At 41.5% G+C, this 18880-nt stretch overlaps 1 protein-coding gene and 1 pseudogene across 1 annotated transcript; one reads left to right on the plus strand and one right to left on the minus strand.

Moving 5' to 3' along the window:
• Positions 1 to 18880, minus strand: part of LOC115791921 (GTPase IMAP family member 8-like) — a 263474-nt pseudogene that overhangs the window by 228167 nt on the left and 16427 nt on the right.
• On the plus strand, positions 10780 to 15507 carry LOC115791940 (cysteine-rich and transmembrane domain-containing protein 1-like). The gene is made up of 5 exons (XM_030746249.1): positions 10780 to 10892; positions 12448 to 12551; positions 14511 to 14554; positions 14738 to 14876; positions 15158 to 15507. The coding sequence occupies exons 2-5, from the start codon at positions 12479 to 12481 to the stop codon at positions 15274 to 15276; spliced, it is 375 nt and encodes a 124-aa protein (XP_030602109.1). The 5' UTR covers positions 10780 to 10892; positions 12448 to 12478; the 3' UTR covers positions 15277 to 15507.

Genomic DNA, 18880 nt, shown 5'->3' on the forward strand with positions numbered 1-18880 from the left:
ACTTCCAATTCATAAGGATAGTTTTCTTAGCGATGCACAAGGCGGTGAGAACTATGTGTGACATATTTGACTCCATCACTAATTCACTGATGTCACCTAAGATGCATAGTCTGGGGGAAGTTGGGACGCGACAGCTAAACCATGTGGATAGGTCTTTACATATCCTCTGCCAAAATCTCTGAACAGGTACACAAGACCACAGAGCATGTAGATAATTCTCCTCTGAATTGCTTGTACAGTGGGTGCATACGTTTGAATGTGTAAGGCCCATTTGGAACATCCTTTGTCCAGTATAGTGTGTTCTATGGAGAATTTTATATTGTAAAAGTTGTACTTGGGGTCTTTTAGTCATTTTGAAGATATTTAAACATATTTCTGTCCATAAATTTTGATCTAGGTTAACAGAAAGATCACGCTCCCATTTTGCAATTGGGAGGGAAACTGAATCATCAGTTTTTAGTAATAATTTATACAATTTTGACAACGATTTTGGGGTATAGAGGTTAAGAAATTGTGTTACCCATGTAGATATTTCTAGATTCAACTGATTAAGGTTAAATCTTCCCTGTAAAATGGACTTAAGTTGTTGATATTCCAGAAATCTACCGTTGCCAATTCTATATTTTGACATAAGTTCTTGGAATGTAATAAGGTTTCCATCTTGGATAATATGTTCTAAATTATTTACACTCTTATCACGCCATAACGGAAAATTCAGCATTTTCTTTTTCTGACAAATATCTGGATTGTTCCAAATCGGTGTTAGCTTACAGGGGATAAGTGAAGATTTAGTTATTTTCAAAAATTCCCACCAAGCTGTCAGAGAAGTATTTATACTAAGGCTTTTATAGCAGTTATGATGTTTAATACTAGGGCTAACGAAAGGTAGATTCGAGATTTTTATTTTTCCACAAAACGCCTGTTCTAGATCCAGCCATGGGTTGTCTAATGAATTGGATTTGATCCACTTTGAAATATACTGCAACCTATTGCTTAAGAAATAGTAATAAAAGTTTGGTAATTCCAGACCTCCACTGTGTTTTGGCTTTTGTAAAGTTTTTAAGCTTATTCTTGACGGTTTGTTTTTCCATAAAAATTTTGAGATGTTTGAATCTAGTGACTTGAACCAAGGAATAGAAGGTTTATTAGGGATCAGTGAAAATAGATAATTAATTTTTGGTAAGACCATCATTTTAATGGCAGCAACTCTCCCCATGAGTGATATAGGTAAACTATTCCAACGTGTGAGATCATCCTCTATTGTTTTTAATAAGGGGATATGATTTAATCGTACCAAGTCTGAGAGCCTGGCGGAAAAATTTATGCCTAAATATCTAATATTTCCTGACTTTAGTGGGGCCCTAGGGGTTCTATGGAAATTACAATTCAGAGGCAAAACTGTTGATTTACTCCAATTGATAGAGTAATCGGATATAGATTAATTAATTAATTAATTAATTAATCAAAGACCCAGACAAAGTTTTCATTCTTTTGAAAGCCTGACTCTTAGTCTTGTCCATCCTAATTGGGAAAATCAAAAACCTGTTTTATTTGTTATTATCTATCGTCCACCTGGTCCCTACTCAGAGTTTCTGTCTGATTTCTCAGACTTTTTATCTGATTTAGTGCTCAGTTCAGATAAAATAATTATAGTGGGTGATTTCAACATCCATGTAGATGCTGAGAATGACAGCCTCAACACTGCATTTAATCTATTGTTAGATTCAATTGGCTTCTCTCAAAATGTAAAGGAGCCCACCCACCACTTTAATCATACTCTGGATCTTGTCCTAACATATGGCATAGAAACTGAAGACTTAACAGTATTCCCTGAAAGCCCCCTCCTGTCTGATCATTTCTTAGTAACATTTACATTTACTTTAATGGATTACACAGCAGTGGGGAATAAGTTTAATTACAGTAGAAGTCTTTCTGAAAGTGCTGTAACTAAGTTTAAGGATCTAATTCCTTCATTGTTGTGCTCTTCAGTGCCAACACAGTGCAGAGCAGATACCTAAACTCTGCTCCCAGTGAGGTCGATTATCTCGTCAATAGTTTTACATCCTCACTGCGTATAACTTTGGATACTGTGGCTCCTCTGAAAAGGAAAGCTTCAAATCAGAAGTGCCTGACTCCGTGGTATAATTCACAAACGCACAGCTTAAAGCAGATAACCCGAAAGCTGGAGAGGGAATGGCGTCTCACTAAATTAGAAGATGCTCATTTAGCCTGGAAAAAGAGTTTGTTGCTCTATAAAAAAGCCCTCCGTAAAGCTAGGACATCTTACTATTCATCATTAATTGAAGAAAATAAGAACAACCCCAGGTTTCTTTTCAGCACTGTAGCCAGGCTGACAAAGAGTCAGAGCTCTGTAGAGCCGAGTATTCCTTTCACTTTAACTAGTAGTGACTTCATGGATTTCTTTACAGATAAAATTTTAGACATTCGAGAAAAAATTATTCATAACCATCTCAAAGATTATTCTTCATGTTCGGCTGCTTTCAGCACTGCTGGTATTTGTTTAGACTCTTTGGCTCCAGTTGATCTTTCAGAGTTAACTTCAATAGTTACTTCCTCCAAACCAGCAACATGTTTGTTAGATCCCATTCCTACTAGACTGTTCAAAGAAGTCTTTCCAATTATTGATGCTTCAATCTTAAAAATGATCAATCAGTCTTTATTAGTTGGCTATGTACCACAGACCTTCAAGGTGGCTGTAATTAAACCTCTGCTTAAAAAGCCATCACTTGACCCAGCTGTCTTAGCTAATTATAGGCCAATCTCCAACCTTCCTTTTCTCTCAAAGATTCTTGAAAGAGTAGTTGTAAAACAGCTAACTGATCATCTGCAGAGGAACGGTTTATTTGAAGAGTTTCAGTCAGGTTTCAGAATTCATCACAGTACAGAAACAGCATTAGTGAAGGTTACAAATGATCTTCTTAGAGCCTCTGACAGTGGACTCATCTCTGTTCTTGTCCTGTTGGACCTCAGTGCAGCTTTTGATACTGTTGACCATAACATTCTATTACAGAGATTAGAGCTTGCTATAGGTATTAAAGGTACTGCACTGCAGTGGTTTGAATCATATTTATCTCATAGACTCCAATTTGTTCATGTAAATGGGGAGTCTTCTTCAGACAGTAAGGTTAATTATGGAGTTCCACAGGGTTCTGTGCTAGGACCAATTTTATTTACATTATACATGCTTCCCTTAGGCAGTATTATTAGAAAGCACTGCATCAATTTTCATTGTTATGCAGATGATACTCAGCTTTACCTATCAATGAAGCCAGATGACACACATCAATTAGTTAAACTGCAGGAATGTCTTAAAGATATTAAGGCCTGGATGACCTCTAATTTCCTGCTTCTAAATTCAGATAAAACTGAAATTCTTGTTCTCGGCCCCACAAATCTTAGAAACATGGTGTCTAACCAGATACTTACTCTGGATGGCATTACTTTGGCCTCCAGTAACACTGTGAGAAATCTTGGAGTCATTTTTGACCAGGATATGTCCTTCAATGCACATATTAAACAAATATGTTGGACCGCTTTTTTGCATTTGCGCAATATTTCTAAAATTAGAAACATCCTTTCTCAGAGTGATGCTGAAAAGCTCATTCATGCATTTATTACTTCTAGGCTGGATTATTGTAATTCATTATTATCAGGCTGTCCTAAAAGCTTTCTGAAAAGCCTTCAGCTGATCCAAAATGCTGCAGCTAGAGTACTGACAGAGACTAGAAAGAGAGAGCATATTTCTCCCATATTGGCTTCTCTTCATTGGCTCCCTGTTAAATCTACAATAGAATTTAAAATTCTTCTCCTCACATACAAGGTCTTGAATAATCAGGCACCATCTTATCTCAAAGACCTCATAGTACCATATCACCCCAACAGAGCACTTCGCTCTCAGACTGCTGGCTTACTTGTGGTTCCTCGGATACTTAAGAGTAGAATGGGAGGCAGAGCCTTCAGCTTTCAGGCGCCTCTTCTGTGGAACCAGCTTCCAGCTTGGATTCGGGAGACAGACACCCTCTCTATTTTTAAGATTAGGCTTAAAACTTTCCTTTATGATAAAGCTTATAGTTAGGGCTGGATCAGGTGACCCTGAACCATCCCTTAGTTATGCTGCTATAGGCCTAGTCTGCTGGGGGGTTCACATAATGCACTGTTTCTCGTTCACCTTATTTACTTTGTTTATACTCCACTCTGCATTTAATCATTAATTGATATTAATCTCTGGCTCTCTTCCACAGCATGTCTTTCTCTCCCCTCAGCCCAACCGGTCGCGGCAGATGACTGCCCCTCCCTGAGCCTGGTTCTGCTGGAGGTTTCTTCCTGTTAAAAGGGAGTTTTTCCTTTCCACTGTCGCCAAGTGCTTGCTCATAGGGGGTCGTTTTGACTGTTGGGTTTTCTCTGTATTATTGTAGGGTCTTTACCCACAATACAAAGCGCCTTGAGGCGACAGTTTGTTGTGATTTGGCGCTATATAAATAAAATTGAATTGAATTGAATAGATGAGAACTTATCTATCAGTGTGATAGTCTTCAAGAGAGAAGCTTGTGAATTCCCAAGGAAAAGTAATACATCATCAGCATAAAGGCTAAGTTTATGGTCCATATTTTCAGTTTGAATCCCTTTAATATTTACATTTTGACGGATTGCTGCTGCTAGCGGCTCAATGAAAATTACAAAAAGAGAGGGAGAGAGTGGGCAGCCCTGCCTAGTGCCCCTCTGCAGACTGAAGCTTTGGGAAATGAGATCATTTGTCCTAACACGTGCATTCGGAGAGCTGTGTAGTGTTCTGATCCAGTTTATAAAGGATGAACCGAATCCAAATTTTTGTAGAACTGCTAGTAAAAATTTCCAGTTTACCCGATCAAATGCCTTTTCTGCATCTAAAGACACGACTGTCGTCTCTAATTTGTTAATAGAACAATAGTCTATTATATTTATCAGTCGACGTGTATTATTGGCTGAGTGCCGACCCTTGATAAAACCTGTTTGATCTGGATGTACAATAAATGGAGTAATACTTTCTAATCTTTTGGCAAGGGCTTTGCAAATTATTTTAAGATCTACATTAATGAGAGAGATTGGCCTGTAGCTGGATGGGAGTGTGGGGTCTTTGCCTGGTTTAAGAAGCAGGCTAATGTTAGCAGAGTTTAAGGTTGGAGATAAGATGTGATCACTCTGAATCTGAGTTACCATTCTGAAAAAAATGGGAGCTAGCTCTGACCAAAATTCTTTATAAAACTCGGCTGGAAAATCATCTGGACCTGGGGCTTTATTATTTGGGAGGTGCTGTACTGCTTCACTAAGTTCAGACAATGAAAGAGGTAAATCCAGAGCTGCAGCTTGATCGTCATCTAGTTTTGGTAGAATTATATTGTTAAGAAATTCTTCCATTTCAGTATCAGAAGACATTTGACTATGGTCGCCGGTGTCTCTAGCTTCACGTTTCTCAAAACAGAGTCACCAATAACCAGAGTTTGTTCCTCGGCGGGTGTGTCGCCGAGTGGAGAAAAACGGTTAGAGACGTGAACAGGTTGGTGGTGTACCCGGGGCTTCTGCTTAGGACTACGCTTCCTCCTCACCGTCACCCAGCTGGCCTGTTTTCCCTGCTGCTCGGCATCTGCTGTGGGGGAGCTAACAGCGGCTAAGCTACCATGGTCCGCACCTGCTACAGGGGCCTGGCTAGATGCAGGATTTTCCAGGGTGCGGAGCCGAGTCTCCAATTCAGAAAGCCTGGCCTCCAGAGCTACAAACAGACTACATTTATTACAAGTACCGTTACTGCTAAAGGAGGCCGAGGAGTAACTAAACATGTGACACCCAGAGCAGGAAAGTGCAGGAGAGACAGGAGAAGAAGCCATGCTGGTAGTGAGTCGGCTAAGGGCTAAGCTACTAGCTGAGCTAAGCTAGCGAATTTCTAAAAACAAATAAAGTGAGTAATGTGAATACAGGTGATTCAGCAAAGAGTATGCTATTTAAAGTAGGTGAAGATTACACTAAAATATGTTATTATTCAGATAAATCTAGTTATACAGATATAACAGCTAACAGACAGCAAAACACTGTGCTCCGAAACAGGAACAGGAAGTTCCTGTTTAATAAATCTTTTTTTCTTTCCACTCTTTTATTTACTGGATCCATTTTAAAGGAGTTTCAGGGCATTTATAGTTATTAATTTGTTTTGAGAGCTGCTGTATGAATAAAGTTTAAAAGGATAAAAAAGACGAGCCGAGGACTGAAACAGGAATTTAAAATGTGGTTGAAGGAAAACAACAGAAAATCAAATATAGAATTAAAACTGATTAATTAAAAAACAAAAGCAATATGCTGATGTCTAATAACTGATCTGTAAACCATCATTGATCCAAAGACTTTTTTCCATCTTTCTGCAGCTGCTGAACCAGACGATCAATACAAGTCCTAGAAACTCAAACTTATTGATTACTGATGATAACCTGGTTCATTTCATGAATAAGTTCATTTATTTCATGTTAAATGAAAATTTAAAAACACATTTTTAAAAAGTAAGACCTGAACATTTTTAATAAAATTATAAAATACAATAATATAAATACACAGAAAATATAGAAATTTATAATAAAAAATTAGATTAAAAAGTATCAAAAATAAAGATTAAAAAAATTAAATAAGTTAAAAGATGAAATATTATAAATGAAAATGAAGAAATAACGAGTGTAAATGTGACACATAAAGAGTCAGACTGAGATACCTGGACCTGGAGATACCTGGCTTGTTATTGCAATTCAGGAAGTGTGGGCAGCTGTCTGGCCTTGGTAAGGCTGCTTATGACAGGAACGCAGGAAGGTACAGACTCAAACTCAGACTCTGTATATCTGGAGCTGATTCTGAGGGGTAAGATCTTGGAGATGTACGTATCTGTTTCTGCACGGCGAAGGAACAAACCAAGAAGATTCGGATGAATTGGATTTTTCTCCACAGAGAGGAGCCAGTAAGACTGAAGGCTGTCAACAAATTAATCAGTACAGTCTGCACCAAAACAAGTCATAGAATCAGGAATTTGGCTCCCTGATGTTCTTGGACTGATGTTTATCAAATTGTCTCCAGGATGTTTGTAAACAGATGCTCTACGTGGAAAATGTGAAGAGGACTGGTGATGATGATGATGGAGGCAAACATAGTTTCCCTGTTTGTCTGTGTTTATTCTCACATTCAGCCTCCACACTGTTATTAAAAAATAATTTTATTCCATTTATCCTTATCATTAAATCTTTTCTATCCAGAAACATTAAACTGTGTGTGATCAGAGAGAAGCCATTTTACAGTCTCTCACACACACAGAGGGTAAAATGGCCGACAGAGTGATTTCCTGTAAATAACATTTCTTCTCAGAAACCACGTGACTGTCAGAGAGCAGCTCAGTGACGTCTGACATGAAGCCTCAGAGCTCAAAGGGAAAACAGGGAGTCCAACAAACTAAACACAAAGAGGACGTTTGTGGGACACTTCACTCAAGCTGAGTTGGAAAGCTTTGAGATTTCTAAGTCATGAAAAGAAACACACAAATATGCATGTTTCAGCTTTGACATTCAGCACATGAAGCACAAAGAGAATTAATTTCACTGCAGCTTCTTCACTCAGTAATTACAGAAGCATCAAAGGAATCTAAAATGTATCCAACAGACTGTTTCCACTCACAGTTTCCCTTTTCTTTGTTCGTCTGACTAACTGTTAACTCACCAACACTTAGCCAGGTTTCAGTCAGACAGAGGAAATCCAGCTTATGACAGACAAAGAAATCGTTCAATATGAACATCTTATTTGCTACCGATCTAGCGTTAACCAGGGCAATCCTAATAGAGTCCCCTGGGCCAGGGTCAGCCGTCCAAGAAACCTGTTTCAGTGTCCGGAGGCTCAGTGGGTTCACTCCACCGCTGCAAAGGTGAGGTGGAATAAAACGGGGCAAGTGGTTCACCTCTGCCGTTCCGACGACAGGTATCAGCCAGGTGCCAACGGGTTCCAAGGAGCGATGGGAGACAACACGGCGGTGCAAGAATTTGAGTTCCGCCAAGATGCTGTGGGAGATTGTTTTGCCATTTCCAGATGACAGCATCAGGCATCTTTTTAATTTCACCAAAAGACCACTGCGTTTACCCCGTCGTTTGCAACACTTCCTCTTATGAGATGAGGCAGGAGTGCGATGCAGGTAAGCCGGTGTTCCAGGTAAAAGTAGAGGTCGGACAAAGGCCTGTCGGCCAGCGTTTTTCCTTCCCAATTCCTCTGTGGCAAGTCGAATATTTAAGAGAGCTTCGCGATCATAAGTCAGTAAAGAGTCAATATGGTTCACTAAAAGTGACAATAGCAAAAAAAACACAGAAGATAAAAACAGAACTGAGAGCCGTGGACGGCGAGCCACACACACCGGCGCCATCTTGGTTCTTGGTATGTGTAGGTAGTAGTCTATTACCTCATGTCACTCCTGCATTTCACTGTCCGCGAGGTCCATTTCCAGTTCGAGTCCTACTGTCACGGCTGCTGCGGCTAACTAAGCAGGGAGGACCTCAGAGCAGGACACAGGCGAGTGCAGGATTGATACTTGAGATTTTATTAATAACGTTTTTAACTGAGATGGCTGAACAGAAGGCAGCTGTCATGGATCAGCTGTGTGGCAGGAAAGAAGGGGACCCCAAGGCAGACGAGGTAAATGGAAAAGACAGTCTTTAATTGGCAAAGTGCAGGACGGAACCAGGAACAAAACCAGAACTCAAAACCAGGACAAAACTGAACCACAGAGGAACACAGCAGGGGAGCGAACGACGACGACGCGACGAGGACAAAGTGAAAACACCGACAATATAAACACAGCAGGTAATGGGCAAATGGGAAACAGCTGGGAGGGAAACACAGGAAGCACAATTAAACCAAAAGCGCACAGACAAAAGACCTACCAAAATAAAACAGGAAAGAACCTAACAGAGTACACACTGGCTGAACACCTGGGAATACAGACACCGAAGGATAACCGACACCAGCACAACAGAGCACAAGGGAACAGAAACAGTGAAACCATAATAAAACAGAACTAAATCACCGGAACATAGAATACTGGGCCACCGGCCCAGGACCATGACAGCAGCAACACAAAGAAAACCCGAAACTAGAAATCCAAAACTAGAAAAACACAAAAACACAAAAGACACAGCAGGAATGTCACACGCAGACATAAAATTTTTTTTCATAAAAGATTTTTTTCTCTTCAGCTCTCAGCAGAGACGGTCTCACTTTTCTTCTCTCCCAGCTCTTCCTTTTTCCCCTGCTTTGCTGCTTTAGAGCCTCTCTTCACACAACTTCTGAACTGGAATTTATAATTATGGATCTGGTCAGCTGGTCTCTCAACGCCATTGTTTGGATCAAAACAATGGCCTTGGTAAGGCTGCTTATGACAAGAACGCAGGAAGGTACAGACTCAAACTCAGACTCTGTATATCTGCAGCTGATTCTGAGGGTAAGATCTTGGAGATGTACGTATCTGTTTCTGCACGGCGAAGGAACAAACCAAGAAGATTCGGATGAATTGGATGTTTCTCCACAGAGAGGAGCCAGTAAGACTGAAGGCTGTCAACAAATTAATCAGTACAGTCTGTACCAAAACAAGTCATAGAATCAGGAATTTGGCTCCCTGATGTTCTTGGACTGATGTTTATCAAATTGTCTCCGGGATGTTTGTAAACAGATGCTCTACCCCCCCGCTGTCCTGTCTTCTTCTGACCTGTGTTGGACTGATCTCCCTGACCGAGCTGCTGATGAACATCTTATCAGAACTGTTAGCTGAGGAGGGAGTTTGAGTCAGCCCCACAGTTTTTCCCTCACTCATCTCTATATGTTCTCACTATTGTTTCTGTCTTTTTAATGGCAGCACCTCCAGAAGGGGGCAGCATGACCACAGTTCACCTATCTCCCCATGTTTGTTTGTTTGTCTTCTTGGAGGGGTGTTCTGTTAACTGTCATTTCCCCATTGTGGGATCAATAAAGTATCATCATCATTTCTACCTGAAACTGAATATTATTCATCAGGAATCATAAATGCTCTGCAGGTGGAGGTCAGCAGGTGGAGGTCAGCAGGTGTTGGTCAGCAGGTGTGGGTCAGCAGGCGTAGGTCAGCAGGTGGAGGTCAGCAGGTGGAGGTCAGCAGGTGTAGGTCAGCAGGCGTAGGTCAGCAGGTGGAGGTCAGCAGGCATAGGTCAGCAGGCATAGGTCAGCAGGTGGAGGTCAGCAGGTGTGGGTCAGCAGGCGTAGGTCAGCAGGTGGAGGTCAGCAGGTGGAGGTCAGAGGCGTAGGTCAGCAGGCGTAGGTCAGCAGGTGGAGGTCAGCAGGTGGAGGTCAGCAGGTGTAGGTCAGCAGGTGGAGGTCAGCAGGTGGAGGTCAGCAGGCATAGGTCAGCAGGTGGAGGTCAGCAGGTGTGGGTCAGCAGGTGTGGGTCAGCAGGTGTAGGTCAGAGGCGTAGGTCAGCAGGCGTAGGTCAGCAGGTGTGGGTCAGCAGGTGTGGGTCAGCAGGTGTAGGTCAGCAGGTGTAGGTCAGCAGGTGTGGGTCAGCAGGTGTGGGTCAGCAGGTGTGGGTCAGCAGGTGTGGGGCTCTACAAGCTGCAGACTTTGTTTCAGTGTTTGAGTTCTTGTGAAGCCGTTTGAGTCCAAATGCTGCAGCAAAATCCTGAAGGACAGAAACCCACCATCAGAGGAGGAGGAGGAGGAGAAAGAAGAGGAGGAGGAGGAGAAAGAAGAGGAGGAGGAGGGCCTCTGACCTCACATCTCTGGCAGCTGTCTGCTCGTGATCAGTCCATCAGTCGTCCATCGATGCACCGGAGAGAACACAGAAGTTTGTCTTCAGCTGCAGGGTGAGTTCAGGGGCTCGGGGTGGTGACTGAGGTTAAAACTGCTGTCTCAGATCTGTGGGGTCCTCGTCTCTGACTGAGGGGAAACTGAATGTTTAGCAGCTGGGGGGGGGGGTCAGTATTTGTGAAATACCCTAAATATGAATCGGTTTGAATTCTCAGTTCTGGCTGTAAAACGTTAAACTGCAGGGTGAACAGATGCAGTCTCGTTATGCTGACAGACTTAAAGATGAACTGAAAGTGCTTCTTAATAATGAAATGATGCAGTTATGTTAAAGACCTCTGATTGGCTCATAAAAATGAGCATTTTTAGCAGGACTGAAAGTGTCACACTTCCTAAACTGGCTTCAAATCAGTTCTTGTTTAGTGACTTCAAACATCTGGAAGCTGCTTTCTGTAAAGTTTCTGCTGCACAGACTTTAAATAAAGCTGCAGACGAGAGGCTGAAACAGCTGAAACAAACCAGAGTCTGTGAGACAAAATCACTGAGTCAGCATCAGGACACAGGACGAGGTCAGAGCAGCAGATTAGATTATAGAGCTGGAATGAAGGCAGCTGACACACACACACACACACACACACAGAGACTCACACACACACACAGAGACTCACACACACACACAGACTCACACACACACACAGAGACTCACACACACACACAGACTCACACACACACACACACACACAGAGACTCACACACACACACACACAACACACACACACACACACACACACACACACACACACACACAGAGACTCACACACACACACAGACTCACACACACACACACACACACACACACACACACAGAGACTCACACAGACTCACACACACACACACACACAGACACACACACACACACAGAGACTCACACACACACACACACACACACACACACACACACACACAGAGACTCACACACACACACAGACACACACACACACACACACACACACACACACAGACTCACACAGACTCACACACACACACACACACACACACACACACACAGAGACTCACACACACACACACACACACACACACACACACAGAGACTCACACACACACACAGACTCACACACACACACACACACACACACACAGACTCACACAGACTCTCACACACACACACACACACACACACACACACACACACACACACACACACAGACTCACACACACACAACACACACACAGAGACTCACACAGACTCACACACACACACACACACACACACACACACTCACACACACACACACACAGACTGACACACACAGAGACTCACACAGACTCACACACACACACACACACACACACTCACACACACACACACACACACACACACACACTCACACACACACAGACTGACACACACACACACAGACAGACACACACACACAGACTCACACACACACACACACACACACACACACTCACACACACACACACACACAGACTCACACACACACACACACACAGACTCACACACACACACACACACACACACACTCTCAGCAGTTCCATGAAGCTGTTTCGATGTTTCCTCTCGTCTCTTAGATCTGACTGACCTGCTGATCGCTCCGTCAGGATGAGCGGGGATCAGCCTCCTCCGTACCATCCTCACTTCCCTGAAGGACCCTCGGCCCCCACCTTCCCCTCAGGTTCACCTTTATTTGTGTTTTTAAGTTAGTCACTAATGCTAGCTCACTGAGTTACCAGTCTGAGGAGGGGGGAAGTAACGAAGTGCAAATACTTTGTTACTGTACTTAAGTAGATTTTTCAGGTATCTGTACTTTACTTGAGTATTTATTTTTCTGACTACTTTTTACTTTTACTCCCTACATTTTTACACAAGTATCTGTACTTTCTATTTCTTCCATTTTCAAATAGACTCGTTACTTTTTATCATGTCAGAGAGAAGTTTGCATCTCTGTCAAACATCAAGCAATCTGAGCCTAAATGGAGGAATAATAACAGATAAGAGACAATTGTACTGCGTATCCTCCATCCCCGGCTTATCACGTACAAAGGGATTAAATACACAAACCCTTATAATTAATGTATCATTTATAGCGCTATAATCAGGGGTCACAGCGGGCCGGACCGAGTCCATAAGTTGTACTCGCGGGACATAAACAGCTTAGCTAGTAAAGAGGAGCGAGCATGAAGGGAGTAATGTGTGTCAGGTAAATGCAACGTTTCTGAATGCTCAACAAATATCAGCAAACACACAAAGTGTGTGCAGTTTGTCACACAGTGTGTCTGCGAGCTAAAAGAAGAGCTGCTGTATTTCAGGGAGAGCAAAGAATGAGCGATAACGTCACTCAGATGGAGAAAGAGGAAGGAGAGCAGCAGGTCAGCTGATCACAGCCTGCACACCAACATCATTTACTGCAGCTACAATAGAAAGCTGTGGTTCTTCTCCCCATGCAGAGCCACTACAGCTGATCTTAGGGTTCCTCCAGCTTCTGAATCCCACTGTAACCCCTGAGTATCCTCATGTTGGTGTTTAGGTGGAGGCACAGTCACCCTCTACTATGGAGGACACAGAGAACAGAGCTGTGTTTAAATTCCCTTTAACAGTTTGTGTCCAACAGAACAGATTCAAGCTGAGTGCATTCATTAGGATTAAAATTTAGATTGAATAATGTTTGTGTTCTCATGTTATTACAATAATATATAATGAGGTTCAGTTAACTTTACAGAAAAATATCAGGTAGAAACGTCCTCCAAAGAGCTACTTTTACTTTCTTACTTTGAGTACATTTCAGAGCCTGTACTTTTTACTTTTACTTGAGTAAAGAAGTTGAACCAGTACTTTGACTTTCACCAGAGTAGTTTTTAACACAAGTACTTATACTTCTACTTAAGTACAGAATGTCAGTACTTTTGCCATCTCCGCCAGTGTGTATCACTCACACACAGATACCTGCTGATCAGTAACAGCCAATTAAAATCCTGAAACTGGAGCTCCGCCTTCTTGGAGGCTGTTAGTCCAATGAAGTCACAGTGACCATATTATTGGTCAGATAGTTGCACCAGAAAGGCTCCAGCAGCACAGACCCAGTGCAGAGGTCCAGTACAGGGACTACAGTTAGCTGAGGTGAAGCCTAGCAGGCAGCTAGCAGCTACAGCCACCTGTGTCTCCATCCACTTGTCAGTCAAAGAGGCCACGCCCCTAATAAAGCAGTTTCTGTATCAGGCTGTAAACATGGTTATTTAACATGAGAGTCTGTGGGGACTGACTCACTGCTGCCTCTGCTGGACCCCAGAGGAACTGCAGCTGCTGGAGCTTCAGCCTGCAGAGGTTGATGCACCATCAAAGAGTGCACTGTTCATGCATCTGTATTATTGAAACATGCTGCTTTTCATGAATGATTGAATATGACTTCATTATTAGAATTACACTAAACAGCTTATTGTAGCTTTGTGTTATTAAATTATACATAAGTAGCTTTAAATTACAGAAATAAGATTAAAGTGATTTTTAATTAAAATGTATTTACTAATTATTATAAACTCACTATTATAACCATTATTAAAGTTATGGGTGAAGTATTGGAGCTTCTTTCCTTCAAATGCTGAAACTGATCATGTGACTTCCTGTTGTGTCTTTGCAGTTCTCGCCTCTCAGCCCGGCCTCTTCCCTGGCTCTCCGTATCAGGTACCCAGCATGCACTGCTGTCTGAAGCTCTGTAACGATCCAGTTTTGGTCACGTTCATGTTTGTGTGAATCTGAAAATGTGTAAACTCAGTGACACAAACTCGAAACAAAGAGTCGAAACATTGAGCTCAGGTTTGATTCTGTGACCATCAGTGTTACTATGGAAACGTGTTTCCTCCACAGACCTTCCCTCAGTCCTGTTACCACCAACATCCAGGTTATGGGGCCCCGATGCCCCCCCAGGGGAGCTTTGGGACTCAGCCTGCCTACCAGGGTGGCCTTGATGGGTCTGCAGGGGCCTCATATCCACCAAAACACACAGGTAGGTCAAAGGTCATCAGACACAGAGATCTTAAATCAAGGAGGGTCATCACAAACACAAAGTTCTGCATTTACACAACACTGTACAGGTGAGGGGTAAAAACTCCTCTGGTTAGAACATCGGGTGGGTGGGGCTTCTGTGATGTCATCACACAGAGCCCAGAACAGGCCAAAGTTTATAGCAGTAATAATCGATCATCTATGATGTAAAAACAGTCACAGATGGTGAACGCCTCACTGACGTCCTGCTGTGATCAGTCATGTGACTTCCTGTCCTCTCAGTTTACGTCGTGGATCAGCATCAGGATCGGGACGGCGGCAGGAAGTCGTGTCTGGCGGCGTGTTCGACTCTGCTGTGCTGCTGCTGCCTCTGGGACCTGCTGACCCGCCACCTCTGCTGACCTCTGACCTCCCATCATGCAGCGTGGCCGACAGCTACACAACGCACTGAAACAAAAGCACAAATAAAACACAGGGCTGATCGTTACCGTGGAAATACTCTGTTTCTGACCTGTTTGTTTCACATGACGCCGATCCATCATCATCATCATCATCATCCATCATCATCCTCATCATCATCATTATCATCATCATCATCCTCATCATCATCATTATCATCATCATCATCTCCTCTCTGGTGTTTGTCTTCTGACACCATTAAAATAAAAACATTAAAGTGTTTTTGTCGTCGTGTTTTCAGTTTTGTGTTGTTGCTTCATCGAGTTTCTTGCACTGATTTTAAAACAAGTTTAAACACAAAAATCTGACTTCTTGTAGAAACAGTGAAAATGAGCAGAGATGGAAACCCTCTGACCCAGCTGCACTCTTCTCTTTAAAAGGAGCTTTTATGGTGAGGTCATTACTGTAATATTGTAATATAATGTTCAGGTAAGACACCTGGTGGTCCTTCTCTTCACTCCGTCCTCTGCACAGTGTCAATGAAAAAGGCCCAAATATGAGACTGTGATAAAAAGCTTGACTCAGTCCAACCACAATGACACACAATGGCAGCACAGTGATGTTAACAATAACACAATAGCAGACTGTGTGAGAGCGAAACACTTCAGCAGGTCCACTGATGGAAATCTCGTTATGACGTTTACTTCCTGTCAGTACTCGAGTTTGACGAAACAAAACAAGTTTAGACTCACCAACAGCTGAGTTTACAATCTGAGACGCTGCTCTCCAGGGTCACATGATTCTGAGGATGGGAAACGATTTGATTGGTGTACGTGTGGACGGTTATCTCAGCTTTGATGGAGGCAGGGATTGTTACTGTACAAACACCCTCTCACTTACATTTAAAATATTTAGCTAATAATGGCAGGAACATTTATGTTAATCACATTTAACCATGTTACAGTATTTAGAGACATAATCATAGTCCGAAGCAGGCTACATACATACAGAGGTGGCTGTAGCAGGTCACCTACTGATCAGAAGGTCAGCGGTTCGATTCCTGGCTACTCCAGGCTGCATGCCAAAGTATCCTTGGGCAAGATACTTAACCCCAAGTTGCTCCCTGACGCAAGTGCTGGAGTGTGAATGTTAGATAATAAAAGCATTTAGCTTAGTTACTCATGGAAGTGCTTATATGAAGAGGTAAATGTAAACGTGTTGTAGAAGTGCTCTGAGTGCTCAGACTGAGTAGAAAAGCACTAGATAAGAACTAGTCCATTTACCATGTTAGTCAGAGGCAGTAATAAACAGACTGTTGTTCTTTACACACAACAGAGAAGTTCAGCTACAGTCAGACGAAGGTCGCTGTAAACAAACAAACAAACACAGACAGAATGATCACATCATAAATGCAACGTTCGTGACACAGTGAAGAAAACAGTGATCATGTCCTCGACTCATCGACTGAGAACACTTCCTGTTGTTTTCATGAACACGATGTGACATGTGACCCTGTAACAGCTGTAAACTGTTGATGAGCGCTTCTCCCTCATACTCTCTGTGTACTCTCTGTGTACTCTCTGTGTACTCTTTATGTACTCTTTATGTACTCTCTGTGTACTCTCTGTGTACTCTCTGTGTACTCTTTATGTACTCTTTGTGTACTCTTTGTGTACTCTTTGTGTACTCTTTGTGTACTCTTTATGTAGTCTTTGTGTAATCTTTATGTACTCTTTATGTACACTTTATGTACTCTTTGTGTACTCTTTGTGTAGTCTTTGTGTACTCTTTGTGTACTCTCTGTGTACTCTCTGTGTACTCTTTGTGTACTCTTTGTGTACTCTTTATGTACTCTTTGTGTACTCTTTGTGTACTCTTTATGTAGTCTTTGTGTAATCTTTATGTACTCTTTATGTACACTTTATGTACTCTTTGTGTACTCTTTGTGTAGTCTTTGTGTACTCTTTGTGTACTCTTTATGTACTCTTTGTGTACTCTTTATGTACTCTTTGTGTACTCTTTGTGTACTCTTTATGTAGTCTTTGTGTAATCTTTATGTACTCTTTATGTACACTTTATGTACTCTTTGTGTACTCTTTGTGTACTCTTTGTGTAGTCTTTGTGTACTCTTTGTGTACTCTCTGTGTACTCTCTGTGTACTCTTTGTGTACTCTTTGTGTACTCTTTATGTACTCTTTGTGTACTCTTTATGTAGTCTGTGTAATCTTTATGTACTCTTTATGTACTCTTTGTGTACTCTTTATGTACTCTTTGTGTACTCTCTGTGTACTCTCTGTGTACTCTTTGTGTACTCTTTATGTACTCTTTGTGTACTCTTTGTGTACTCTTTATGTACTCTTTGTGTACTCTTTGTGTACTCTTTATGTAGTCTTTGTGTAATCTTTATGTACTCTTTATGTACACTTTATGTACTCTTTGTGTACTCTTTATGTACTCTTTGTGTACTCTTTGTGTACTCTTTGTGTAGTCTTTGTGTAATCTTTATGTACTCTTTATGTACACTTTATGTACTCTTTGTGTACTCTTTATGTACTCTTTGTGTACTCTTTATGTACTCTTTGTGTACTCATTGTGTACTCTTTATGTAGTCTTTGTGTACTCTTTGTGTACTCATTGTGTACTCTTTATGTAGTCTTTGTGTACTCTTTGTGTACTCTTTATGTACACTTTATGTACTCTTTGTGTACTCTTTGTGTAGTCTTTGTGTACTCTTTGTGTACTCTTTATGTAGTCTTTGTGTACCCTTTGTGTACTCTTTGTGGACTCTTTATGTAGTCTTTGTGTACTCTTTATGTACTCTTTGTGTACTCTTTGTGGACTCTTTGTGTAGTCTTTGTGTACTCTTTAAGTAGTCTTTGTGTACTCTTTATGTAGTCTTTGTGGACTCTTTGTGTAGTCTTTTTGTACTCTTTATGTAGTCTTTGTGTACTCTTTGTGTAGTCTTTGTGTACTCTTTATGTACTCTTTGTGTACTCTTTATGTACTCTTTATGTACTCTCTGTGTACTCTTTGTGTACTCTTTATGTAGTCTTTGTGTACTCTTTGTGTACTCTTTATGTACTCTTTATGTACTCTTTGTGTACTCTTTATGTACTCTTTATGTACTCTCTGTGTACTCTTTGTGTACTCTTTATGTAGTCTTTGTGTACTCTTTGTGTACTCTTTATGTACTCTTTATGTACTCTCTGTGTACTCTTTGTGTACTCTTTATGTACTCTCTGTGTACTCTTTGTGTACTCTTTATGTAGTCTTTGTGTACTCTTTGTGTACTCTTTATGTACTCTTTATGTACTCTCTGTGTACTCTTTGTGTACTCTTTGTGTACTCTTTGTGTAGTCTTTGTGTACTCTTTGTGTACTCTTTATGTAGTCTTTATGTACTCTTTGTGTACTCTTTGTGTACTCTTTGTGTACTCTTTATGTACTCTTTTCCACTTTAACGTAAATCGTTCTCCTGTTCGTTTTTTTTTTAATGAATTTTCCTGTCAAATAACTTTGTATTTTAAATGTAAACATTAGAGCATCTATACCAGAACATTAAATCTACAGATCTACCCCCCCACAGTGATATTTAACCGTTAATATA

This window comes from Archocentrus centrarchus, chromosome 14 (assembly GCF_007364275.1).
Source record: "Archocentrus centrarchus isolate MPI-CPG fArcCen1 chromosome 14, fArcCen1, whole genome shotgun sequence".
NCBI classification, from domain to species: Eukaryota; Metazoa; Chordata; class Actinopteri; order Cichliformes; family Cichlidae; genus Archocentrus; species Archocentrus centrarchus.